At 39.1% G+C, this 19,357-nt stretch overlaps 1 protein-coding gene across 1 annotated transcript in view; it reads left to right on the top strand.

The window, feature by feature from the left end:
* The window catches only part of PYGB (glycogen phosphorylase B), a 58,573-nt gene that overhangs the window by 8,036 nt on the left and 31,180 nt on the right, over positions 1-19,357 (top strand). Inside the window, exon 2 of the mRNA XM_060610474.3 lies at positions 6,249-6,350. Within this exon, the coding sequence (XP_060466457.1) occupies positions 6,249-6,350 (102 nt within the window). The remainder of the gene's footprint in view (positions 1-6,248; positions 6,351-19,357) is intronic.

The following is a 19,357-nucleotide window of genomic DNA, read 5'->3' as shown; positions in this document are numbered from 1 at the left end:
ACATCTGTGCTCAACTTGGAAGGAAAATTAAAGACTGGAAGATCTTTTTTTTTTTTTTTTAAATATCATTTTGTAACTTATTTATTTATTTATTTATTTATTTATTTATTTATGAGAGACAGAGTGTGTGTGAGTGAGGGAGGGGCAGAGAGGGAGAGAGAGAGAATACCATGAGGGGCAGAGAGAGAGAGAGAGAGAGAGAGAGAGAGAGAGGAATGGAGAGTGCTGAACCCAAAGTGAGGTTTGCACTCACCCAATGCAGGACTCAAATTCATGAACTGTGAGATTGTGACCTGAGTCGAAGTCAGATGCTTAACCAGCTGAGCCACCCAGGTGCCCCAAGACTGAAAGATCTTAAGACAAGGTCCAACATTTTATGCCTTACACAAACAAAGATAGTCAAGCTCTTTTCATAGTGCTAGTTAAAAATTAGAAACTTTAGCAGAGATCAAACTACAGCTTTAAAAATACATAGTTCCAGTTAAAGGCAACATGAAAACATTGTGATCATATTCCTGAGTTTCCAACTTGTCATAAAACCTTTCCAGGGAGAACCCCAGAAGTAGGTATGTGGGGGAGAAGTGAGCCTTCTTGTGTACATAGGAAAAGGGCATGATTGTTCTTGGAACCTTCACTCACACTCTTCTCATACAGCTGGATTTTGTTGGGCTCAGTGTGTTCTCAGTGGTTACTAAGCCCTGTGTGGAGGGAGGGGCAGCATAGCGCTATGGAAACCCCATATGACAATAACTCAGTTCAAGTGCAGAGTAAATAGCGTCCGGGAAGAAGCAATGGGCCATGAGCAGTAGTGACAGCAGCTGTACTCAGAGTGGCTGTAGATTCACTCACTGCGCTGCCATGTTTGTGATTTAAAGGGCATTGGAATCTGGGCAGTAACTGAGAAGCCATACATTCAAATGATTGAAAAAGAAAAGTCTGTCAAAGTCTGAACTTGCCATGGATTTTATTAGTATGTATGTATGTTCTTTGTATGTATGTATGCATAGATTTATGTATAGAAAGTTTTATTCAGTTATATACTGAAAAACATGTTTTTATTTTTTTTAAGTTTATTTATTTATTTTGAGAGAGAGAGAGAGAGAGTCCTCCAAGCAGTGTCCCAAGATGGGGGGCTCCAACTCACAAACTGTGAGATCATGACCAGACCTGAAGTCTGATGCTTAAATGACTGAGCCACTCAGGCACCCTAAAAATGTTTTTAATGTTTTATTCAGTTTCTTTTCTCAGGGACGCTAATTTTGCTGATGTTAGCTATTCTTTGTCTTCCATATGGATATTTTCCTCTCCAATCCTTTTCATGCTTTTCCCCCATTTTGTCTGCTTTTCCAGCCAGGTTTTTATTTCCATCTTTCCCTTTGTTTTGCATTCAGTGGTGCCTCCATTTCTGTAGTAGTTTTGTCTCTTTTTTATTTTACTTTCCTGTGCCTGGTGCGGTTCTTTTGTTACTTTATTGGTGTTTCTTGATGTCTCAGATTAGTCTGTATTAACAAATTGTATTTGCTCCATGGTAAATGCTAGTGTTCTTTACCCCTTTTGTTTCCTGTTCTTTTTTCCTGTTTTAGATTTCAGGATGTAGATCCTGAGTTCCATCTCCTTGAGTAGAAGGAATTCTTCCTGAACCAGCTGTTTGCAGCTGGATAATGGGGCAAGGGCCTGGTGTGTGCAGCCTGGAGTGAGCAGCTCTTCCTTGGGTCCCAGATTTATGAGTGTGTGCATGTGTCTGTGTGTGTACACACATGTGAGTGTGTGCATGTGAGTGCACATGTGCAAATTAATGAATTGTGTACAGGTGTGATTGCATGTGTGTGAGTGCATGTAAGCGCACACATGTATGGCTGTGCACACAAGTATGTGCATCTGTAGGTGTGCATGTGTGTGTGTGTGCATGCGTGCATATGAGTGTAAAGTACTTTATCCTTTCCTCGACTTCAGAAAAGCAGAGACCAGCAGTGAACAATCACCCTGTCCCCACCCTGCAGCTTGGTGGTGAAGATGTACAAGGGTCAGTTTTCCAATTTAGTTCTACCTGTCCTGACTTTCCATCAGTGAGTTTTCGGGAGAAGTGGGCAGAGGCATTTTTGTTCCACCATCTTTACAACTGCAAGTATTCTACTTAATGTACAACATTTATAAAATTTTGTGCATTATTTTTACTATTTTATATTTTTTGGTAACAGCTTTAAGATAAAATTCAAATAGTATGCAATTCACCCATTAGAAGTGCACAATTCATTGGCTTTGGTATAGTCAACAGAGTTGGGCCATGGTCACCACAGTCAATTTTAGAACATTTTCATTACTCCAGAAAGAAACACCACAGCTTTTAGCTGTCACCCACTGTAAACTTCCTATACCCCTCCCTACTTATTAGGGAACCATAAATCTACTCTCTGTTTCTTTAAGTTTGCCTATATTTTATAAATGGAATGATACAATATATGGTCCTTTGTGACTGGCTCCTTTCATCTAGTGTAACGCTTTGTAGGTTCTTGTTTGTTGTAGCATGTATTGGTACTTGATTCCTTTTTATGGCTGAATAATATTCCATGATATGAATATACCACATTTTATTTATTCATTCACCAATTGATGAGCATTTGAGTAGTTTCTGTCCTCTGACATACAAGTTTTTGCATGGACATAGGTTTTGTTTCTTCTGGATACATGCCTTGGAGGAGAACTGCTGGACCACATGCTAATCCCTTTTAACTTTTTGAGGACCTACCAGACTGATTTCCAAAGCCACTGCACAATTTTACAGCCCACCCTTCATACCCCATGTATGAAGACTCTGATTTTTTTCAAATTTTTTCTAACATTTGTTTTCATCTGATAACTTTCTGATTATAGCCATCCTATAGTGGGTGGGAATTGATATTTCACTGTGGTTTTGATTTGCATTTCCCTGATGAGGGTGATGTTGGGCATCTTTTCATGTGCCTGTTGGCATTGTGTATTTTCTTTACCAAAATGTCTGTTCAGATCCTTTGCTCAACCACCTTGTCTTTTTTTTTTTTTTAATGTTTATTTATTTTTGAGAGAGAGAAAGAGTGCAAGTGGGGGAGGAGCAGAGAGAGAGGGGACACAGAATTGCAAGCAGACTCCAGGCTCTGAGCTGTCAGCACAGAGCCCAATGTGGGGCTCCAACTCACAAACCATGAGATTGTGACCTGAGCTGAAGTTGGAAGCTTAACCGACTGAGCCACCCAGGCGCCCCCCCCCCCCCCCCCCCGCCCAACTTGTCTTTTTATTATTAAGTTGTACGTGTGTTCTACATACAGCTTCTCTCATCAATTATATGATTAGCAAATATTCTCTCCCATTCTACGGGTTATCTTTTAATTTTCTCCATCTTATCAAAAGTTTTTAACTTCAATGAAGTCTAATTTATGTTTTTTTCTTACTTGTGCTTTTGATGTCATACAAAAGAAACCATTGCCTAATCCAAGGTCATGAAGATTTACTTCTGTTTTCTTCTTAAAGTTGTATGGTTTTGACTCTTGCATTTAGATCTTTGATGTTCTTTGAATTAATGTTTGTATGTGGTGTGAGGTAGAGGTCCAGCTTTATTCTTTTGCATGTGGATATCCAGTTGTCCCAGCACCATTTGTTAAAGAGATTGTTCTTCTGACTAAATGATCTGGGCACGCTTGTTGAATACCAGTTGACCATAAATTTGAGGGTTGATTTTTGTACCCTATATTTCATTGCTCTGTGTGTCCATACTTCTGCCAGTACCACACAGTCTTGCTGACTATAGTTTTGTAATAAGGTTTGAGATTAGGAAGTGTGAGTCCTCCAACTTTGTCCTTCTTTTTCAAGATTGTTTTGACTCGTCCAGATCCCTCACATTTCCGTCTGATGGATCCACCTCATCCACCTAATGAATTAGTTTGTCAATCTGAAAGGAAGCAGCTGGAATTCTGACTGGGATTGTGTTGAATATGTTGATCCATTTTGGAAGTTTTGCCATCTTAACACTGTTAAGCCTTGCAATCCACTGACATGGGATGTCTCTCCATTATCTTAGTTCCTTTGCCTGTATATTTTGCAAATGTGGAACCCCTTTCTTCCTGGCTCATCCTCTATGGCTGTTTTATGGTCCTGAGGAGTAAAATGTGAAGTAATGGTATAAATGCAGCTATAAAAGCCCAGAGAGCAACACTGCTGAAACAGCAGGTGGATGGCCCATGGCCACAGAGTTTTTTCAAAAGGTTTCTAGTCAGCTGCTGGTCAGAAATCTAAAGGTAGTATAAAAAAGACACTTTAAGAGAGTCACTGCATGGAACGTGGGTCTCAAAGCCACTCAGGCAGGTCACCCTATGTGGGCATTCCAGTAAAGCCCTGACAAGCCCTCTCTGCAGTCTGTGGAAAGTGAATTCTCTCTCTGCATTCTGCAACGGTAGGGAAATTGATTTTTTTAATTGTATTTTGAACATTTTAACCTGCAGGAAAGATAAAACCATAGTACAGTCAGTACTTCTCCATGGACTCACATCTGAATCCAAGACACACATTCTCATCATTATGCATATGTACACACTCACGACACACCCTTTTTCAAGGCTTGGTTTTGTTTTTTTAACTTTTCCTTTAGGAGCAACATTAGATTTGCAGGGGGCTACAAACATAGTGTGGAGTACCATGTAGCCCTCCCTCAGTTTCCCCTAATATTAGTATCTTGCATGACCACAACACAGTTATCAAAGTAAGCTAGCACTGGCTCAGCACTTTCTTCACATTTTTGACCAGTTTTTCCTCTAATATTGTCTGTCCCTGGACCAAATCCAGGGCTCTCTAGTTATTATGTCTCCTTAATCTCCTCCCATTGGCAATGGTGGTTGGTCTTTCCTCATCTTTCACAACGTTGGATAATCTGATGAATACTGGCCAGGGAGTTCATAAAACAACCCTTAGTTGGTGCCCATCCAAGGTTTTCTCCAAATTAGTGTGGGTTATCGAGCTTAGAAAGAATACCTCAAGCCATGGAGCCCCCTTCTCATCACAGCGCATCATCACAACCCATCACTGGTGATGTTAACCTTGTCACCAGGGGAATGTGGTGTCAGCAGGTTCTTCCCCTGTGAAGTTACAGGTTCCCTCCCAGACTCACCTCAGCCAACTCACCCTCAAGGGGGAGGGGATTTAGCACCACCTGCTGGAGTGAAGAATATCAGAGAATTTTTTGACATTTGTTAAAACCACATGGTAATGAGTATATACTTTGGGGGAGATATTAGAGGCTGTGCAGATAGTAAAGCTGTGCCAGCTGGCTTCAGAGTTCAGCTGTGGCCGTTGTCTGCAGCAATTACACTGCGCTGTTCTCATGCTGATTTTCTGTTTCGCTCGTTCCATCTGCATGCATTCATTGGAATTTATCTGTGAGGAATATTTCTCCCTTCTTCCCCATTTATTTTTCCAGACCTTACTTTTGATGGCAGGAAGCAGCATGGAGTCCTGTATAAAAGCAAGACTCTGAGGGCCAGATTGTGGCTCTGCCACTGCCACCCAGTGGCCCCACTGGGTGGTTTGTGAGGAGTAAATGGTACCATGCATGGGAAGGGCTTAGAACCCAACTCAGCTCCCAGTGAGTGTGGGTGGTCATCCTCTTTGTTTACATAGAAAGTCACATATTCCAATCCCCCAGAGCCAGCCAATAGGCAGCAGAAACTTTCCTGACTTGTGTCCGTCCGTCCATCCATCCATCCATCCATCCATCCATCCAGTTGTGTTGACTGTGTGGTGTTTGCCGAGTACCTAACATGGGTGTTAAAAGCTGTTAATACTTGAAAATATCCCCCCACACACACACACACGCCGCCCCCCCCCCCCAAGTTGTTTTATCCTGTGTTAGAGATTTGAAGATGTCACTTGCTCAAGGGCTCATGGTGGGGAAGAGGCCAAGCTAAGTTCAGAGCTGGCTCTATCCATTCTGGGAGCCTTGTTCCCTACCACTGCCCTGCCCTGCCTCCTCCCATCTAGGGAGGCCAGCTTATATCCAGAAGGGCAATGAGCAGTTTTGCTATAGAAGGGTCCCGGGCAGGCTGCCTTTGGAAAGCTGAGTTTGGCCAAGACTCGGCAAAGGGAGTGAGCCCATTTAGGGGGGATTGTGGGTAGCCTAAATGAGACCCCTAAGTAGGTGCCCTTACGAATCTGCCCAACACCCTAATCTTCCTCATGTGTCAGGATGGAAAAGAAATCTAAGATTCTTTCTTTTGTCTCCTCAGCGCATCTATTATCTTTCCCTGGAATTCTACATGGGCCGCACACTGCAGAACACAATGGTGAACCTGGGTCTTCAGAATGCTTGTGATGAAGCCATTTATCAGGTACAGTGCTTTGGGTCTGGGCTGGTGGGTAGCCTCTTGCAGCACACTGAGTTTTAATCCAGGCCCCACAGAGGTGAGCATTGATGTTGAGATTTGCTGCCATCTGGGGCTGGTAGTGACTTATGACATAGTCTGTCCTACATGGGGGAGAATAGGTTGGTGGGTGACACTCTTTCTCAAGGGGAAAAAGTAAGGATTGGATGGGAAACTAATACATGGGAGGGCAAACATGGCTTTTCATTGTGGTGCTAAGGTTTCAAGGCTTCTAGGAGCCATTGTACTCCTCACACCCGCCCCAGGGGCAGATTTACCCCAGGGCAGAAGTGCTTGGTATTGTCCATTTCATTCTTGCCTTACTGAACTAGTAACCCACCTCTGGGCCCCTCTCCCACCCCAGGCAACTTTTTGTGCTCATCTTATTCTCTAGGTATAAAATTGCCCCTTCTCCCCAGTCGGAATAAAAACTGTCTTTGCTTAAGGGGTCTTAATTAACACTTATTCACTTGGAGGCTAACTCCGTACACAGTTCATTTGTGGTTTTAGAGCAGAGCTGGAATCCATCCTGTCTGTTTTCTGCTCTCTACCCACCTCCCTGGACACCCATCTTCCTCCTATACTGGACACTCAGTGTACAATTTCTAGGGTGTGAATATGTAGCACTTCTGCCCTTCTGCACGTACATAGCAGGGTCTTCACCAGAGTCTTCCCTCCCCCAGCACCTTCCACTGCCTTTGCTTTGGTTCAGTTTAGGGTGGGAGGCACTCTGGGGGCCCTGTTGGTAGCAGCATGGTGGGGACCTCACATGGGTCTCAGGCATGGTACAATAAAAATTTGGAAAAAGATTGGACTCCCCAAAATGGAAATTGTAAGCTCAAAATTATCTAAGAAGAGACTGGAAGGGAAGATGATGTTGGAGTAGGAGGACCCTAGGCTTGCCTCGTCCCACAAACACAACTAGAAAACTATCAAACCACCCTAAGTACTCCAGAAATCGTCCTGAAGAATGACACAACAAACTCCACAACTAAAGGGAGAAAAGAGGCCACATCGAAGAAGGTAGGAAGTACGGAGACATAGTTTGGGAAAGAAATGGATCAGATTGTGCCCACTGTGGTGGGGGAGGGAGCCACTGTTGCAGAGAAGGGCAAGAGATAGACTAGCACACAGGGGAGTGCATGGGATAGATAAATCTCCATAGCAGTTGACTTGGAAAGTGAGAGAGGTTCAATTTCATGACTTCTTGTGACCAGTGGGGCTTAAAGGCTGGAGGGTTTTTGTTTGTTTGTTTGTTTTGTTTTTTTAATTGATTTTCTTGAGTGGTGGAGCAAAGAAGAGGGAGAGAGATAATCCCAAGCAGGCTCTGCACTGTCAGTGTAGAGCCCGACATAGAGCCTGACACAGAGCTTGAACTCATGAACTGTGAGATCATGACTTGAGCCAAACCAAGAATAGGATGCTTAACTAACTGAGCCACCCAGGCACCCCTTAAAGGCTGGAATTTTAAAGTTCAACAGGCTGGGCTGGGATAGAACCCAGAGGCATTGGATTGCTCTTGGAGAAAAGGCAGACAAATACCTTTAGACATACTGTGTGGAAACAACAATCTGGAGAGGACCTGGAACACACAGTGGGAAGGGTGTTTGCTCATTTTGGAGTGTGTTCTAGAGAGGCAGCATTTACAGAGACCCCTCTGAGAACAAAGGAACTGGCAGGCACCGCTTCTCTCCCCTACCCATCAGTATAAGCACAGGGCCACTTGCGGGAACCAGCATAGTGCCATCACTCCCTAAGTAACTTGCTTTCACAAAGTCATGCCCCCAGCACCCTGGTGGAACTGCCCCTCCCAGTCATGCTTGCCTCAGTCCCGGGGTGGCAGGTCCCTTCCCCCCAGAAGACTGGCTCAAACCCCTACTTACACCATGTCTCCCATTGTGAGAATTTTGAGGGGCCTTGGTTTCAGCAGTGGTGGAGACAGGTCTCATTTCACAAGCTGACCAGAGCACACCTAGTCAAAAGTTGCCACATTCAGGCCAGGGATTAAACATTGCCTGCAACAGACAAAGACGGCTTCTGCAGATGATTGGCCTAAAGGATAAAGCAGCCAGAACACAATAGTTGAGCACACACAGCACACATTGGAGACACTCCCTGAAGCATCAGGTTTTGGGGAATAGGGGACACTACACTGCAGGACACTACAGGACCTCTTTTTCATAAAGCCATTACTCTCAAGAATAGGACGTGTAGCTGACTTTCCCAACATACAGAAATAGGCATAGAGACTTAAAATGAGAAGACAGAGAAATTTATCCCAAATGAAAGAACAAGATAAGGCCACAGCTGGAGATCTAAGCAAGAGAGACATAAATAACATACCTGATAGAGAATTTAAAGTCCAGATACTTGTTGGACTTCAGAAAAGAATGGAAGGCATTGGTGAGATGATCAACACTGAGATAAGAAAGATAAAGCGTTCAATAGGAGAAATGAGAAACACACTTGATGGAATGGACAGCAGGCTGGAAAATGCAGAGGAAGGAATTAATGACTTAGAACAAATGACTCCATCAAACAATAACATTATAGGGATCCCAGAAGAGATAGACAAGGGGGCAGCAAATTTAGTTGAGGAAGTAATGGCTGAAAACTTCCCGAATCTGGGGAAGGAAACAATGTCCAGATCCAGGAAGCCCAGAGTACCCCCAACAGACTCAACAAAAGCAATCCATACCTAAAACATAGGGAAGAGAGGAGTAAACAATTGGTTGACACTTAAACAACCATCAACTTAATATAGACTGCTACATGCAGAAGATGGTATATATAAACCTAATGGTAACCACAAATCAAAAACCACTAACAAATATGCAAAGAATAAAGACCAAGAAATCCAAATACATCACTAAAGAAAACCAACAAGCCATGAAAGAAAGAGAAGGGTCAGAGAAAAACTTCAGAAACAACCAGAAAATAAGTAATAACATGGCAATGAATACATATCTATCAGTAATGATTTTGAATGTAAATGGACTAAATGTTCCAATCAAAAGACATAGGGTGTCAGAATGGATTTAAAAAAAAAAAAAAAAAAAAAGACCAGTCTATATGCTGCCTATAAGAGACTCATTTTAAACCTAAACACACCTACAGATTGAAAGTGAGGGATGGAGAAACATTTATCATGCAAATAGATGTCAGAAGAAGCTGGAGAAGCAATATTTATTTCAGACAAAATAGATTTCAAAACAAAGAATGTGACAAGAGACCAAGAAGGGCACTATATAATAATAAAGGGGGCAATCCAATAAGAATATATAATTTAAATATTTATGTACCCAACATGGAGGAACCCAAATACATAAAATTGTTATAATAAACACAAAGGAACTGTTTGGTAATAATACAGTAATAGTGGAGGACTTTAATACCCCTGTTACATTGATGGATAGATCATCCAAACAGAAATTCAATAAGGAAACTATGGCTTTCAATGACACATAGGACCAGGTGGATTTAACAGATATATTTAGAATATTCCATATTAAAACAGCAGAATGCACATTCTTTTCAGGTGCACATAGAACATTCTCCAGAATAGATCACATATTAAGCTACAAAACAAGCCTCAACAAATTCAAAAGGATTGAAGTCATACCATGCATCTTTTTGTAGTGTTGATACCACACTATGAAACTAAAAATCATAAGAAAAAAAATCTGGAAACCACAAATACTTTGAGGGTAGATAACATGCTGCTGAACAATGAGTGGGTTAACAAAGAAATCAAATAAGAAATCCAAAAGTACATGGAAATAAAAGTACATGAAAATTAAAACACAATGTCTAAAACTTTTAGGATATAGCAAAAGTGGTTCTAAGAGGAGGTTTATAACAATATAGGCCTACCTCAAGAAGCAAGAAAAATCAAAAACAAAAACAAAACAAAACAAAACAAAAACCTAACTTTGCACCTAAAACAGCTAGAAAAAGAAGAACAAACAAAACCCAAAACCGGCACAAGGAAGGAAATAATAAAGATTAGAACAGAAATAAATTATATAGAAACTAAAAAACCAGAACAGATAAATGAAACCAGCAGCTTATTCTTTGAAAAGATCAACAAAATAGATAAACATCTAGCCAGACTCATCAAAAAATAAGAGAAAGGATTCAAATAAATAAAATTTCAAATTAAAGAGGAGAAATAACAACCAATGCCACAGATATACAAACAATTGTAAGAGAATATTATGAAACACTATATGCCCACAAACTGGACAACCTAGAAGAAATGGATAAATTCCTACAAACATATAATCCACCAAAACTAAAGCAGGAAGAAATAGAAATTTTGAATAGATCGATTACCAGCAAAGAAATCAAATCAGTAATCAAAAAACTCCCAACAAACAAAAGCTCAGGACCATATACCTTCACAGGCAAATTCTACCTAACATTTAAAGAAGAGTTAATACCTATTCTTCTCAAACTTTTCCAAAAAATAGAGAGGAAGGAAAACTTCCATATTTACTCTATGAGGCCAGCATTACCCTGATACCCAAACTAAATAAAGACACCACATAAAAAGAGAACTATAGGCCAGTATCCCTGATGAACACAGATGCAAAAATCATCAAAAAAAATACTAGCAGAGTCCAATACTACATTAAAAAAAAATCATTCACCATGGTCAAGTGGTATTCCCAGAACACAAGTTCAAAACGCACAGATCAGTCAACGTGAGATATCACATCAGTAGAGAAAGCATTAAAAACCATATGATCCTTTCAGTAGATGCAGAAAAAGCATTTTTCAAAGAACAACATATGATCACGATAAAAACAAAGTACAGGGGTGCCTGGGTGGCTCAGTCGGTTAAGAGCCTGACTTAGGCTCAGGTCATGATCTCATGGCTTGTGAGTTTGAGCCCCACATTGAGCCCTGAACAATGCTGTGTCCCCTCACTCTCTCTACCCCTCCCCCGCTCGCACTGTCTCTCTCTGTCTCCCAAAAATAAAAACCGTTAAAAAAAATTTTTTTAATTAAAAAAAACAAAGCACAACATCTGATCATGATAAAAACCCTCAGCAAAGTAAGGTTAGAGGGAACATACTTCAACATAATAAAGGCCATATATGAAAATCCGCAGTGAACGTCATCTTCAATGGGGAAAAACTGAAAGCTTCCTCCCTGCCACCCCCAAGACCAGGAACAAGACAAGGATGTCCACTGTCATCACTTTTATTCAACATGGTAATGGAAGTCCTAGTCACAGCTGTTAGCAAAACGAAATAAAAGGCATCCAGATTGGTAAGGAAGAAGTAAAACTTTTACTATTTGCAGATGACATGATACTCTATATAGAAAACCTTAAAGACTCCACCAAAAAACTACTAGACCTGATAAATGAATTCAGGAAAGTCACAAGACACAAAATCAAGCGTACAGAAATCTGTTGCATTTCTATGCACTAATAATGAAACAGCAGAAAGAGAAATTAGAAAAACAATCCCATTTACAATTGCCTCCAAAATAATAAGATACCTAGGAATAAATCTAAACAAAGAGGTGAAAGACTTGTACTCTGAAAACTATAAAACACTTTTTTTAAATTTTTTTTACATTTTTATTAATTTTTGAGAGACAGAGACAGAGCACAAGTTGGGGAGGGGCAGAGAGAGAATGAGACACAGAATCCAAAGCAGGCTCCAGGCTCCGAGCTGTCAGCACAGAACCCGACGTGGGGCTTGAACCCACAAACTATGAGATCATGACCTGAGCCAAAGTTGGATGCTCAATTGACTGAGCCGCCCAGGCACCCCAGGAAAATCACAAGACACAAAATCAGTGTACAGAAATCTGTTGCATTTCAACGTTTATTTATTTTTGGGACAGAGAGAGACAGAGCATGAACGGGGGAGGGACAGAGAGAGAGGGAGACACAGAATCGGAAACAGGCTCCAGGCTCTGAGCCATCAGCCCAGAGCCTGACGCGGGGCTTGAACTCACGGACCGTGAGATCGTGACCTGGCTGAAGTCGGACGCTTAACCAACTGCGCCACCCAGGCGCCCCATGCATTTCTATGCACTAATAATGAAACAGCAGAAAGAGAAATTAGGAAAACAATCCCATTTACAATTGCTCCCAAAATAATAAGATACCTAGGAATAAATCTAACCAAATAGGTGAAAGACTTGTACTCTGAAAACTAGAAAACACTTTTTTTGATGAAAGAAATTGAAGATGACACAAAGAAATGGAAAGGCATTCTGTGTTCATGGATTGGAAGAGCAGATATTGTTAAAATGTTTATACTACCCAAAGCAATCTACACATTTAATGCAAACCCTATCAAAATACTGACAACATTTTTCACAGAGCTAGAACAAACAATCCTAAAATTTATATGAACTACTAAAGACCCCGAATTGCCAAAGCAACTTTGAAAAAGAAAAGCAAAGCTGGAGGCATCACAATTCTGGACTTCAAACCATGTTACAAAGCTGTAGTGATCAAAACAGTATGGTACTGGCACAAAAATAGAAACATAGATTAATAGAACAGAATAGAAACCCCATAAATGAATGCACAACTATATGGTTGATTAATCTTTGACAAGGCAGGAAAGAATATCAAATGAGAAAAAGACAGTCTCAACAAATGGTGTTGGGAAAATTGGTCTACTATATACAAAAGAATGAAATGGACCACTTTCTTACACCATACACAAAAATAAATTCAAAATAGATTAAAGACCTAGATGTGTGGCCTGAAACCACAAAAATCCTAGAAGAGAGTTCTAGGCAGTAAAGTTTTTAATATTGGTCGTAGCAACATTTTTCTAGATAGGTCTCCTGAGGCAAGGGAAATAAAAGCAAAAATAAACCATTGGGACTACATCAAAATAAAAAAGCTTCTGCACAGTGAAGGAAGCAATCAACAAAACTATAAGGCAATCTATAGAATGGGAGAAGATATTTGCAAATGACCTATCCTGTAAAGGGTTAGTATCCAAAATATATAAAGATCTTCTACAACTAAACACCCCCCCAAAATAATCCAATTTAGAAATGCACACAGAAGAAATGAACAGACATTTCTCCAAAGATATCAGATGGTTAACAGACATATGAAAAGATGCTCAACATTACTCATTATCAGGGAAATGCAAATCAAAACTATATGAGATATCACCTCACACCTGTCAGAAAGGCTAAAATAAAAAATACAAGAAACAACAGGTATTGGTGAGGATACTAAGAAAAAGGACCCTCTTGCACTGTTGGTGGGAATGCAAACTGGTGCAGCCTCTCTTGAAAACAGTGTGGAACTTCCTCAAAAAATTAAAAATAGAACTATGCTATGATCAAGCAATCACATTACTGGGTATTTACCCCAAAAATACAAAACCACTAATTCAAAGGGATATATGTACCTCTATGTGTATAGCAACATTATTTATAATAACCAAATTATGGAAGCAGCCTAAGTGTCCATCAATAGATGAATGGATAAAGAAGAGGTGAAATTGTATATATACAATGGAATATTATTCAGCCATAAAAAATAATCTTGCCATTTGCAACAACATGTGTGGAGCTAGAGATTATTGATGCTTGGTAAAATAAGTCAGTCAGAGAAATACAAATACCATATGATTTCACTCATATGTGGAATTTAAGAAACAAGCAAAAGGGAAAAGAGAGAGAGAGAAGCCAAGAAACAGAGTCTTACCTGTAGAGAACAAACTGGTTTCCAGAGGGGAGGTGGGTTGGGAGATGGGTGAAATAGGTTGATGAGGATTAAGGAGTGCAGTTGTTGTGATGAGCACCAGGTGATATATGGAATTGTTGAATGACTATATTGTACACCTGAAACTATTACACCATATGTTAATTATACTGGAATTAGAATGAAAAAAATTATCTAAAAAAAGAGGTTATCCTTCAAATTTGTCATTTGAATTCTGTTTACTGAATATGAACATCAGAATGCGTATGTAAGGACCACGAAACATGTAAAGTCTAGGTCTTCAGTGGAATTTATTGTTATAGGAAGTGTTTTAGTTTTCAAAACATTCTCTTTATATATATTTTTACAGATAGTAAAGATTTGAGGGAATGTTTATGCCATAATTATGCCATCTCTATAATCAATTACACAAATAACATGTTAATTATAGGGAGTTGTAAAATGAAGGGTAGCATATATCTTTTTAAATGTTGTACATCTTTTTCTTAAAAGTGGTATTTCTAAGTTTTAATTAATCTTGTATTTGAAAGGTTTTCATGATGATCAAAGCTTTACTGTCTCTAGGTACATGGTTGTTGGGCCCTTCTATTCATAAAGTGGGGTGCCACATGCTTTGGGAATCAGATGATGATGCAGGGCTTGGGTGGGCCTCCTCCCCCATACCCCTCCCCTATTTATAATATAATATGAAAAGTGAAACACACCACCAGTGTATCATACAGGGCTGGAAATTAGTTCCAGGGAGCAGATTACACTAAAAACTAGAACTTCAACAGAAGCAGCTCCCTCCTGACTGCCATCAAGGGCACATTTAAATATTTTTTTTATCATAGAAAATCTAAAATATGTACAAATATTGAGTGACTGCTATGAAGAACTCCTTCCACATACCTATCACTGGGTTCCACCTGTCATCAAGACCTACTCATGACTTCTCATTTCCCTCACATCCCTTGCTACTCCCAGATTATTTAAGCTAATATCAAACAGCATATTTCACTTATTGCCATTTCAACAGGTGTCTGTAAAGATAGGGTCATACCGCTATGACCCCTAAGATATTGACCATCATTTTCAGGCAGTTGACAAACTTGTTGACTGCCTTATAATTTTTTTGATAATTTTTTTAATATGAAATTTGTCAAATTGGTTTCCATATAACACCCAGTGCTCAACCCAACAGGTGCCCTCCTCAGTGCCCATCACCCACTTTCCCCTCCATCCTATCCCCCATCAACCCTCAGTTTATTCTCAGTTTTTAAGAGTCTCTTATGGTTTGCCTCCCTCCCTCTCTAATTTTTTTTTCCCCTTCCCACCCCGCCATGGTCTTCTGTTAAGTTTCTCAGGATCCACATAAGAGTGAAAACATATGGTATCTGTCTTTCTCTGTATGACTTATTTCACTTAGCATAATGCCTTATAATTTTTTAAGCAGTATATTCAGAAACTTAGCTGCATTTGTTTGATATGTCTCTTAAGTCTCTATTAATCTATAGGCTTCTCTTTTTTTATTCTTCTGCCTTCCAGTTTATTTGTTGAAATGGTTTGTCCTATAGAGTGTCCTGCAGTCTCTATTGGACTGATGGTGTTCCCAGCTTGTGTTTAACCTGCTGCTTTGTCCCAAGGATTTTACTCTCACCAGTTCTACTCAACATAATACTGACAGGTCTAGCTGGGGTATTTACAAAAGAAAACAAAATAAGAGGCATCTAGATTGGAAAGGAAGAAGGAAAGGTATCTCTTTGAGCAGATGAAACAAAAATATATTAGTACAACTGAATGAGTTCGGCAAATTTATAGATATAAGATCAATATGCAGAAATCAACCGAATTTTTATGTAACTGCAATGAATGATCTGAAAATGAAATTAAGAAAATTATTCCACTTAAAATAGCATCAAAAATAATGAAATACTTAGGAATTAATTTCCAAAAGAGATGCAGAGTTATGTTCTAAAAATTATAAAACATTGTTGAAAGAAATAAAAGGAGACCTAAAAATGAAAAGACATTTCATGTCCATCCATGACTTGGAATCTTAAGATGGCAGTACTCCCCAAATTGATCTACAGACTTATTGCAATCCCCCACTAAAGTTCCAGTTGTCTTCTTTGCAGAGATTGACAAACTGATCCTAAAATCCAGATGGAAATGCACAGACCAGAAATCAGTATGTATGTATGTATGTATGTATGTATGTATGAATGAATGAATGTATGTATGTATGTATGTATTTATAGAGAGCAGGTGAGTGGGGAAGGGGCAGAAGGAGAATCCCAAGCAGGCTCACACTCAGCACAGAGCCCAAAGCAGGGCTTGATCTCATGATTGTGAGATCTCTGGGCCAAAATCAAGAGTCAGACACTTAACTGACAGAGCCATCCAGGTGCCCCCAGACCAGAAATCATTAAAACATGCTTGAAAAAGAACAGTGTGGAGCCTGCTTGGGATTCTCTCTTTCCCTCTCTCTGTGCCCCTCCCACGCATGCTCTATTTCTCAAAATAAATAAACTTTTTTTTTTTGAAAGAAGAACAAAGTGTGAAGGACTCACACTTCCAAATTTCAAAACTCACTATGAAGCTACAGTGATCAAGACAGTGTGGTACTGGCGTAAGGATAGACATATAGAACAATGGAATAGAATTGAGAGTCCAGAAATAAACCCTCACATTTATAGCCAACTGATTTTCCCCCAATTATTTTGAAATTGTGGTAAAATACACATAATATAAATTGCATTCATACTGTGCCATGATTACCACCATCCATCTCTAGAACTCTTTCCATCTTACAAAACTGAACCTCTATATCCATTAAACACTAACTCCCCATTCTCTCCTTCAAGCTGCTGACAACTACCGTTCTACTTTCTGTTTCTATGAATTTGATATTCTAGGTACTTCATATAAGCGAAATCATACAATATTTGTCTTTTTATGACTGGCTTAATATCTTCAAGATTCATCCATGTTGGAGCATATGTCAGAATCTCCTTTTTAAGGATCTACAAATAATATTCCATTGTATGTATGTACTACATTTTGTTCATCCATTCATTGGTCTATAGACACTTGGATTGCTTTGCCTTTTAGCTACTGTGAATAATACTTTTATGAACATGAATGTACGAATATCTCTTCAAGACCCTACTTTCAATTCTTTTTGGTATATACCTAGAAGTGGAATTTCTGGATCATATGGTAATTCTATGTTTAACTTTTTGAGGGACCATCATACTGTTTCCCACAGTGGTGAAACCATTTTACTTTCCCACCAGCAGTGCACAAGAGTTCCAGTTCTTTCACATCCTCACCAACACTTGAACACTTGTTATTTTCCTTTTTTTTTTTTTTTTTTGATAGTAGCCATTCTAATATATGGGAGATAGTATCTCTTGTGGTTTTAATTAACGTTATTTCCCTACTGTGTTGTATGTAAGTGATGAATCACTAAATTGTACTCCTGAAACCAATATTGTGCTGTATGTTAACTAACTAAAATTTAAAGAAAAAGAAAAAAACCCATTATTTCCCTAATGATGAGTGATGTTGAGCATCTTTTCATGTGCTTATTGGCTGGCCATCTAAATATCTTCTCTGGAGAAATGTCTGTTTAAGTCCTTTGGCCATTTCTGAATTGAGTTGTTTGTTTTTTATTGTTGAGTTTTGGGAATTCTCTATTCTGGATATTAATCCCCTGTCAGATATGTGATTAGCATTGCTAATATTTTTTCTCAGGTTGTCTTTTCACTTTGTTGACAGTGTCCTTTGATGCAGAAAAGTTTTAACTTTCATGAAGTCCAGTTTTTTTTGTTTTGTTTTTGTTTTTGTCACCTGTGCTTTTGGTGGCCTATATAGTCAAATTGCTTTTTTTTTTTTAAGAAAGTGTACCAAAATAACTCAATAGAGAAAAAATATTATTTTTGATAAATACTGCTAGAACAGTTGGATGTCCACATCCAAATGAATGAAGCTGGATCCCTACCTGATACTCCATATAAAAATTAAGTCAAAATGGATCAAAGACCTAAATGTAAGAGCTAAAACCATAACACCCTTAGAAGTATATAGGCAAATCTTCATGATTTAGCAATAGATTCTTAGAAATGACATCAAAAGCACAACCAATAAAAAGAAAAATAGATAAATTGGATGAGAGTTAAAACTTGTGTCATCAAAGGACATTATGAAGAAAGTGAAAAGGCAAAATGGGAGAAAATATTTGTAAATCATAAATCTGATCAGGGTCTAGTATTCAGAATGTATTAACAACTCTTACAACTCAATAACAAAGAGACAGATAACCCAATTTAAAAATAGGCAAAGGACTTGAACAGACATTTTCCCAAAGAAGGTATACAAATGGTCAAAAAGCATGTGAAAAGATAATCAGCATTAGTAGTCGTCAGGAAATGTAAATAAAAACCATGAGATACCACTTTGCACCCACTAGAGTGGCTGTGCTTGTAAAGACAGAGAACAAGTGTTGGCTAGGACATGGAGAAACTGGAACCTTCATATACTGCTGGGAGACAGTAAAATGGTAGAATCACTTTGGAAAATAGTTTGGAAGTTACTCAAAAAGTTAAGCATAGAATTTACCATGTAACCTAACAATTTCACTCCCAGGTTTATTTCCAAGAAAAATGAAAACATATGTCTACCCATAAAATTGTACTTGAATGTTCATAGCAGCATTATTCATAATAACCAGTGGAACCGGCCTAAATATCCATTTATGTGATAAATGCATACACAAAATGTGGAGTAGTCATCCAGTGGAAAGGTACTCAGTGATAAACAGTACTGATACATGCTCCAACATGGATCAACCCTGAAAACATTATTCTAATTGAAAGAAGCCAGATACAAAAGGCCATATGTGGTTTGTTTCCATTTAAATGAAATGACCAGAATAGGCAAATCTATAGAGACAGAAAGTAGAAAAGTGATTGCCAAGGTCTGGAATAGGGAAACTGGGAGTGATTGCCAGTGAATATCGGGTTTGTTTTTGGAATGGTGAAGTTCTGGAATTAGTGGTGGTTGCATAACTTTGTAAATATGCTGAAAACCATTGAATTATTCTCTTCAAATGGTGAATTTTATAGGGTATGTGAATTATATCTCAATTAAAAAGGTTAAAGATGCTTTATCATGCTTTTTCTGTCTTCGGTTCTGAAACCCACTTGAGCAAGATTTTACTTTCTGTCAATTAGCTACTATTTGTGCCTCTTTTGAATACTTTCAAACTCAT

The sequence above is a fragment of the Panthera onca genome, chromosome A3 (genome assembly GCF_046562875.1).
Source record: "Panthera onca isolate mPanOnc1 chromosome A3, mPanOnc1 haplotype 2, whole genome shotgun sequence".
Classification (NCBI taxonomy): domain Eukaryota; kingdom Metazoa; phylum Chordata; class Mammalia; order Carnivora; family Felidae; genus Panthera; species Panthera onca.
Note: the sequence above shows the minus strand (reverse complement) of the source record. Positions and strands in the feature narration are given on the sequence as shown.